Genomic DNA, 10,104 nt, shown 5'->3' on the forward strand with positions numbered 1-10,104 from the left:
TTGCAGTTTTTCTGTAAAGTTGATAGTATTTGAGTAAAAAATTATTCAAGACTAATATTTTGCAATTTTTAGTAATTAATATCTTGTTAACTTTTCGACTCAGTTTAGTCCGTTCTATCTGCTCAAGACGAGTAGGGCCGTATATTGGGGACACTCTGTATATTTAATTCGAAATTCGATAATAGTGGTCACATCTTTGATTCAGTTTTGACATTATATTATATAATATATATCATTCTGTTTTACTCAAACGCATACATCTGTTCTTATTTAACATATGCCAGCAACATCTATCGCAAGACGCGCAACACGGAATTTCGGCTCTGTTGACAGTCCCAGTCTTCGCAAAGCACCTGCATACCCGTGTTTTCTATTCGGTGGCGATACTTTTTTTCTAGACTTTCAATTTTAGTTCTACAAATTCGGTATCGTTCGTTTCAATACGATCTCAACTGCACGCTTATTTTCAAGATATGGACCCTAACACTCTTATATCAAGCAAATATATATTTGAGGTGACAGCTGTACGAGCCAAAAGTAAGTGAATTTTTAACGAATTTTAAATTTTTTTTTGAGTTTCTCATGAAATCCAGTGCAGCTGAGGTCCTGTTTGTGCGTACTTTAATTTATGTAATAACACTTTTGCAATCCGTACATCCAATACGGAGATTTCCCACCGAATGGAAATGTGGGTAAAACAGGAGGCTTTAGCATCGCCTTAAAAGATATGTAAAATAGTAATTAAAATATATTATCTTATAAATATGCTAAAATGAAAAATTATATTATTTAAAACATTACTTTAAATACGAAGCGCCACTACGATCTGAATGTTAAGATGTTGAACTATTATATATATTCATATTAAATAAATTCATTTCAGAAATTATAATTGCGTGCCGATATGGTTGTCGGACTTAACGCAATCAATCTGAAATATTCATAATCCCCCCAAATTTCCCAAATTTAATCTTAAAAAACTGTAATAAATTTATTACGAAAAATATTGCCTCGGCCGAGAGTCGAACCCGGATCTCTTGCATTCCGTGCGAGCGTCCTAAGCCTTTAGACCATCGAGACCTTGGCAATAATTCTCGCAATAACCGATACAAGTAGCGTTTTCTCTTGGGATACACTGGATGCAGTCTCACACCGCATCAGTTGCGTGTAAGCGCTACACTCAGCTACAGTGCCTGCTACACTACACTAGAGTGGTGCACACCATGGTGTACACTGTATCGTTATTATGCTAAAACTCTGTTCCCGCTTGACTTTTATTTTCAAATTTTAAATGTCACACTAATTCTACACGGTCTCTTTGAGACGGTGTAGCAAAATCCCACTTCGTGCATAAAATTTGCACTACACCGTAGCCACGGAAACACGGTACACCGAATGAGTTCGCTTACCACCAGCCATGGAAACACGGTACACTGTCTGAGTGTTGCACTAGTGGGCGATAGTGCAGCCAAGAGAATACGCTATTATAGAGAGTTACGCATTTTAGGCGAGCGAGTATAAACAATAATAAGATTTCCGAAATCTGTTTTCTGTGGCTAAACTAATATACGTTTTTGAAACTTAAAATGAAATAGGTATATGTTTAATATTTGACAAAAGTGAAAAAGAAAGTTCTAGTACTATACAGTATTATACAGGAATTAGAAACAGATCTATTCTATTTATAAAATTAATTGCTAATTAATACTTATTTTTTACAAAGAAGTTTTGATAAAAATTTCTTCTGTACGAATATTTTCTGCACTCACTATTTTTTCTGATGTATATTAATAATTATAGAAAAAAATTAATACTCATAGTATGTATACATATATGTATATACGTGTACACATATACGTATATATACAGTGAGATGCAAAAGTTCCGGTTGATTATCTCAGAAAATATTGGTTTATTGCAAAAATGTTTCAGACAAAGTTGTAAAGGTTTAAAAAATCTATTTATAATTAATCTTATCAGTTTGACCTTGAGCGTCGCTAATGTCAGAGCAAGGTCATTTTGAACTTTTTAAATGAGAACTCTCCATTTTTCATTACATATTCTCGTACATCAAGAGCTTGTCAAAACACTGTGATATTTTATAAACTTTTTTTTTAATTAAGTACTTTTTGAATTATAAGGCTTGAAAGTTACCGTACCGTCATCATTAGAGTATTACCCAAAGTATCCGACTGACACGCGTGCGCGCACAGTGGTTCAAAATAAATAATTAGATGGACAAAAAAATGAATAATAAACGGCGTTTTTTCGTTATGCAACCAGAAGCAACCACGGCTAAGACTATCTTCGTCTTTTGATCCCTAAAGACGAAGATAACCTTAGCCGTGGTAGCTTTTGATTGGATAACGAAAAAACGCCCAAGATTAAAACATTTTTAACAATTATTTATAAACTAGATACCTTAATTAAGAAATTCCTAGAACCATTACGAAATAGATCGCATAAACAAAAGATATCGGAATACAAAGATGTGCTTTTATCTGTTTGCATAGTAATAATCAAACACATAAAAGTTTCATACGCCAAACCTGCTCGGAAGTGTACCATATATACGTAAGAAGTACCGCGCACTCGCTTATACGGGCGATCAGAAATTTTTTACGTCTATCACAGAGGCCGATGGTGAAATCTAAAAGCGCGGACACAATGTCTGAGATCACAGACGATAGTAAAAAAGTTTCATTCGCCAAACCTGCTCGGAAGTGTACCATATATACGTAAGAAGTACCGCGCATTCGCTTATCACATACGGGCGATCAGAAATTTTTTACGTCTATCACAGAGGCCGGTGGTGAAATCTAAAAGCGCGGACACAATGTCCGCGCTTTTAGATTTTAGCGAGTGCGCGGTACTTCTTACGTATATATGGTACACTTCCGAGCAGGTTTGGCGAATGAAACTTTTTTTCCTATCGTTTGTGATCTCAGATATTGTGTCCGCGCTTTTAGATTTCACCACCGGCCTCTGTAATAGACGTAAAAAATTTCTGATCGCCCGTATAAGCGAGTGCGCGGTACTTCTTACGTATATATGGTACACTTCCGAGCAGGTTTGGCGAATGAAACTTTTTTTACTATCGTCTGTGATTTCAGACATTGTGTCCGCGTTTTTAGATTTCATCACCGGGCTCTGTGATAGATGTACGAAATTTTTAATCACAAGTATAAATTTTTTATTTTGTAATGTTTTTAGAGATTGTGTTCGTATCTTTATCTTTTGTTTTGAAACGCTTCGACATATGCTTGTAATTTTTGGTCACATGTATATATGAATGATCGTCGATTGTTTCGCTTCAAGAACGATCGAAACTTCAACTACATAGCCTATTACGAGCTTTTACGTTAAATGAATATTTTTCTTCTCTTAGCCTGAAATTTGGAAATAATTGTTTTTATAATGAATACTTTTCAGACAAATATATACCTATTTCACATTTTTTACTTTATTTTATTTTCTTCAATTATTAAACTTAATTAAAAAATGGAAACATATTGTCAATTTTTCTTTACTTGTTCTTTAAAATGTTAAGTATGTGAGAGCGGCGAAACTTTTGTACGTATTTGTATATCATGAAAATGGTTTTATTTTATATAATTAATCGTATAACTTTTATTGACAGTAGTTTAATATGAATATTTTTGCAAATCTAAAAAATGTACCATTTTTTGCAGGAAGAGAATTCCATGTAAGTAAGAGAGAATTAAATTTAATTAAATGTAAGAGAGTTTTAAATTTAAAAAATTAAGACTCCTGATATAATAGTCATTTTTTGAAAGATATAGTCATTCTGATACTTCTGTCTCTGATTATTTATAAATGTTGAACGTAAGTGTTTCCTTTTGTTATTCATTGCTTTTTTATGTAAAAAATGTTGTATAAATTACAATTATAATATTTTTTTCCTTGAATATTTTTGTCCCGCTAGATTCGCAAATTGAATCACTGTGCGACGACTTAAACCTCTTAAATTTTGTTCTGGACAACATTTGTTAAAATAAAGGCCACTGAAAGTTGTTCCTCTTATTTTCATTTTTGTACTAAAAATTCATTCCTATGTAAAAACGAAAATAAGAGGAACAATCTTCAATAACCTTGATCTTAACAAATGTTACCCAGGTCATGATACTGAACAACATTAAAGAGGTTTTAGACGTCGATTAGACACCTTTGGTGATGCTAATGTCGGCGGTACTGTAATTTTCAAGCATCATAATTTAAAAAGTATACTTAATGAAAATGAACTTTATTGTGTTTTGAAAAGCTCTTGACACCAGCTATTAGATTCTGGAATAAAATAAGGTATTTTATTTTAAAAAATCGATGTGATCTTGATCTAATATTGACGACGTCATCTAAGATCAAACTGACAAGATCAGTAAATAGATCTTTTTAAATCCAACAACTTTGTCTGAAACATTTTTAATAAAAACATAATAAACCAATACTTTCTGAGATAATTAGTCATTCGGGGACTTTTGGATTTTACTGTATATATATATATATACAGTAAAATCCAAAAATTAATGATATCGTGAATAAACGTGCACGATATGTGATGTAGAGATCTGATCCGCGTGCGTGCGTGCGTGCGTGCGTACATGCTTCATTTGCCTCTCACGTGTGTGTGCGCGCGTGTTTGTGTGTGTGAGTGTGCGCGAGCGCGAACGCGTGTGCTATGTGGATGGATGTACCATAGAATTTATTTTTTAATTTTTTATCCTTTACTTTCTTCTCCGTAACTACCGTAGCGTTCCATTTATATCATTGGAATATGTTTTGACTAATACTTTATTTTCTCCCGCAATTATAAATCCATGATTCTTAAGAATTTGCGGAACAGACTGCGCAGTTTCAAATCTCTTATTAAATTTTCTTATCTTCTCATGATCAATTTTCTTAAAATAAAAAATCCTTATGTTCTTGAAATGTATTCTAGCCCAATTAAAAAGAATATGAGATGTTAATATTGCGTCCTGTGGCTTAGCAACAAGACTTAAAAACAAGAAAATGATCAAATTATAATTTGAAATTTTGTACGCAAATGTCTTGATAATCAATGGATATCGTATTAAAGAAGAATTGACTTCAACGTAATTCGTTTTGACAAGCGCGCGCGCGCACGCACGCACGCACGCGGATCAGACCTCTACATCACATATCGTACACGTTTATTTACGATATCATTAATTTTTCCAATACCTTTATTCATTTCAGTCGCCATTTTGGGTCCGCCATTTTGAATTTTCAAAAACCCCATATGGCATCGAAAAATAGACATTTCAAGGAAAATTTTAAGACAAAAAAAAATTTTATCTAAAAAATTGAAATGGACGGGGGGTGGCCGATTTAACAGAGAATGCCCCATATATACAGGGTGTTAGTTAAGTATGTTGCCATACTCAACAGAGTGATTCTTTGATTTATTTCAAGTAAAAAAGTCCATATAAGCATGTGTCCTAAACGGCTTGGTTTTCGAAATAAAAAAATTTAAACGTGTAGTAATAATCCGTTTATTTGAAAAAAATATAACTTGAACTAGTCAAAAACTAGTCAAAAAAACAGTAAGACAAAAACAGGCTTTAGTTCTTCTGACGAAATAAAACAATTAAATAAATTGTTGAAAATGTCCACCTTGCGTCATAATACATCCATCGAGCCTTCTTCTCAAAGATTGACGTACACGCTCAAAAATACCAGGTGTGTTACATATTGTCTCGCATGAAGCACTATTCGATTCCTCAAATCATTCTTATTCTCAATTGGGGTGGTATAAACCAATAATTTCAGATGCCCCCAAAGGAAATAATTCAAAGGATTTAAGTCTGGTGATCTAGGAGGCTTTGACTTTGACTTTGTCATTTTGTTTACGGTTGTGCGAATGGTAACTCACGTGAAGCAAGGCGTATTTATGCAGGAAGATCGCCAACGCAATTTACCGTTTCGTCAAACATTTGCGAATATTCACCTGTATTTCGGAAACTAAGCCGTTTAGGACACATGTTTATATGGACTTTTTTACTTGAAATAAACCAAAAAATCGCTCTATTGAGTATGGCAACATACTTAACTAACACCCTGTATGTATATATGTATATATACATATATACATACATACATACATACATACATACATACATACATGTACCCTGATGCAAATTCCCATGGGTTTTTTCATGGGTTCTTATAGATGACTATAAGATTCTACAGGAGCTTGTGTAGTTATCTATAGATATACGTAGGACATCTATAGGAATGCAATAGATTAGTATAGGTACCCACAGGAATGTGGACAGATGTCTCCATGAGAACTAAAAGGATGTATAGGATACTAGTTTGACGTATAGTAACATGTAAGCGTACGTAAGACAGTGGGGAGGTACCCCATGGAAGTGCCTATAGGCTACCATAGGATAATGATATATACACATTTTTGTCCTATATGCACCTACATGTTCCTATACGTCAAGATGCAGTATATCCTATAGATCTTTAATTCCCATAGGCATCTCTTCCGCATTCCTATGGGTACCTATACTAACTTGAGAGAATAATTCTATAGAAATAATTAAAAGTAGTTCAAACTGAATATAATTCCACATTATGAATTTAACAGAATGTTTTTATATATATTTTAGGTTAATATTTTTATGGTTTCCACGGGTGTTTTCTATATAAAGATTATGCGTTTGGCGGGTTTTCTCCGTGTCTAGATCCATTCTTGAAATTCCAACGTTTCGTACTAAATTTCCTATATCATCCTATAGGTATCTATTGTAAGAAATTTAGAGGAAATAGGCACAACAGAGAAGCTATCAGCGTCAGGGCTGTGTGGCTCAGTGGCAGAACGGAAGTCTACCAATTCGGAGGAAAGACCAGGCCTGAGTTCGAGACGAAGAACGCCCTGATATTTTTCTCTGTTGTCATCAATTGTTTACACTGTACAAGCTCCTACAGAGGCTGTTCCAAAATTTACTGTCAGCACTGAAAATCTATAGTGCACATAACGTAAACTATAGAATTTCAGTACTGGCAGCAAATTTTGGAACAGACCCAGAATCTTATAGTCCTCTATAGGAACCTATGAAAAAACCCATGGGAATTTACAGCAAGATAGGAACCTTCTCCCATGGGGACCTGTCGAATTTACCATGGGTACCTATGGTTAGGCAAACCCATAGGAAAATTCTCCATAGGAATTTGCAGCAGGGTATATACATATACATTTTTTGAATTACCGATTCTCCAGTTCTCGCAGACATATCATGATAAGGAAATCCGTTTTCCGCGGCGAATCGATGCGACCTGTCTCTCTTAACTGTTCTTTGATGTTCCATGTCACATTTATTACCTATTACCGCTATTAGAGGTATTTCATCGTAGGCTTCAATAAAACTTTTGATTTTGTTGAGCCACTCTTCCAAAATGTCGAAACTTGAGCTATTCGTAACGTCGTATACCAAAAGAATGATCTGATTCAGAAATATACATCCAGTTTGCAACAACATACAATCGTAGCGCACAAAAGACATGTCCATGGACGGCAACTATGGTGTGGAATCGTATGGAATATTACACACCCAAAATTTAGCTTATTATGAAAATCCATCCCTTGAAACTCAAGGAATCCAAGAATTGGGTTAAAAATCAACTGTGAATTTTGTGAATATTGTGCGACCAATATTCGTGATGACAGTATAATTGCGCGCATAACAGAGATTTAACTTATGGCGAATTCGATTGGAAGCACTAGTTCATATTAAAGCCATTGTACACTGATTTAATTTGAGTTTAAAAGTGAAATGCAAATATTTCGAATTATAAAATACATATTTTACCTAATAGTACAATAAAATGTATTGAGTATTTCAGGATTTAATCAGGATTTCTATGTTTATATATAAACATATCTTTACATTATTTTGTGTACGACGGCTTTAATGTGCATCAGTGCGCACTGATCGATCGTCCAATTGAATTCGCTATTAGGGCCGTAACCGTGTGCCGTATGTCGTAATCTGTAAGAATTGACTAACCACAGTCGAGCATTCCTCTCTTACAATTGAATGAGAGGGGAATACTCGACTGTGATTAGTCAATTCTTACAGATTACAGTTACGGCCAATATAAATGATCCCTTACCGACTGTTAGATAGAGCAATTTGCAATTGTAAAAAATGGGATGACAACAAGGAGCACAAAGTAAGTAAAAAGTAAAAAAAACGTCGTCACTTTGTATTCTCCTCCGTCTCTCCTTTCGTTAGTAAAAAAATCCATTCCCATAGGCGAGGTAAGTTGCCGCCCCTGGACATGTCAAAATTAAATTAATAAAAATAATTAAAATAAAATTAATTCAATGAAATTAAATAACGAAATAAAATTTTTATATTTTAGCAAAGTAAAGGCAGCAGCAAATTGGTCTTACGTGTGCTCCAAAAATGTAATTATCCAACATGTTGCCATGTAGAGCGAGTCCGCCAACGTCCCATAAATGTAGATTGACATTTTTGTAGCTGCCGATGCTGATGTTCTTAAGAAAGAAATCGATGCCTGCGGTGGGTATGTATTGCCTAGTGAAATCGTTGTTGCAAAACTTCTGAACGATGCTGGTCTAAAGAAGGATCCTTGAATTTCAATTATCAAGAATAACAGGCATCATAATAGTTATAACAATTATTATTTACAATCTACCCTAATTGCACACTTTATTCGAGGGACATTCTGGCAACGGTCTTAGGAAATACGGATATCCTTTGAATATTCTTTGGAACGTCTCTTGGAGATCTGTGCCATTACAGTATATAATATTGACAGCCGTACAATAATTACCAAACGACAAATGAAAATTATAAAGAATTATTAAAACAAAGAATTATTTGCTTGTTGTGTACCACAAACGATCATCGACCTGCTTAATTTTTATTATCACAGTTTATTTCTAACGTATTTATTATTCTTGAAAAATTTATAACAATTAAAGGTATCGCTACGTTGATAGAAGTGAAATAAGTAAAAAATTAGCATTTTTTAGATAATGAAATTTATCTTAAGGACTAATATATTTTTTGTGGAGAAACAACCTATTTGTATGTAAGCTTACTTGCTTACATGGAAAAGTATCACACTCTGATAAAAGATTAAATTTACTGTTTATATATATATATATATATTAGAATTGCAATATTCAAATCTTGAAAATTCATAACATCCCTAGTGAAAATTTTTCTAATATTTTTATGCTAAAAAATTGGAACATTTCAGAAATACTCAGAAATATTCGAAAAATTTACATCTTCTCTCAGAATTTTACATACATGTGAATTCCGAAATATTCTGAGATTTCTTATCCTATAATTTAAAAAAAATATTAAAAAATTTTTTAGATTTTATAACATTTCATCAGAAATTATACTTACAAAAAATCTTAGAAATCTTTTATATTTCATAATTAACATAGATGGAAAATTCTAAGATGTAGATTTTCTGAGAAATATTCCAATTCGTATAAAAAATGTGAGAAAGTTATAAAATTATATTAAAAAATTCTAAAAAATTACATGAATAATTTTAAGAAAAATTTTCACCAGGGATGGTTTATTTTAAAGAATACATTATAATTGAAAATATAACTCAGATAGAAAGTGAAATTGTAAACATTGCATATTTACCGTCCTAATAAAACGTTGTTCCAATTCAGAATTAAAAAATGCCGTACTAACAAAAAAGTTATTAATTTTGAGAAAAGTACATATATTTGAATGTAGGGAAGGGGTAGAATTATGTGTGTATTGGTATTATAGCACTATAGGTAAGCATGATCACCCTTTATATTTCTGCAACGTTTGGTACTAGTAATGCCAATTGTTATAAAAAGATGCATCTGTCTGCGCGACATTTCAATATGCTGCGAAGTTTGAACTAAATTTATGTACAGTCTGTTCAATAAGAAAGTGTCTGCCATAATAAAAAAAATATAAAAATTTAGACTAATTTTTTTTTTATTGAAGTACTCATTATTAGCTACTGCGCAATTATCTAATATCGTGTCCAATCACCTCCATTACTGATTATTGCTTGACACCTTTT

General features: G+C 33.1%; 1 protein-coding gene across 1 annotated transcript in view; it reads right to left on the minus strand.

The window, feature by feature from the left end:
• LOC108759260 (ras-related protein Rab-28) overlaps positions 1-10,104 on the minus strand; it is a 41,306-nt gene that overhangs the window by 8,785 nt on the left and 22,417 nt on the right. Inside the window, exons 2-3 of the mRNA XM_018504608.1 lie at positions 8,444-8,629; positions 7,257-7,490 (exon numbers count right to left, since the gene is read on the minus strand). Coding sequence (XP_018360110.1) covers positions 7,257-7,490; positions 8,444-8,629 — 420 coding nt within the window. The remainder of the gene's footprint in view (positions 1-7,256; positions 7,491-8,443; positions 8,630-10,104) is intronic.

Source organism: Trachymyrmex cornetzi, unplaced genomic scaffold, assembly GCF_001594075.2.
Source record: "Trachymyrmex cornetzi isolate Tcor2-1 unplaced genomic scaffold, Tcor1.1 scaffold176, whole genome shotgun sequence".
Lineage (NCBI taxonomy): Eukaryota > Metazoa > Arthropoda > Insecta > Hymenoptera > Formicidae > Trachymyrmex > Trachymyrmex cornetzi.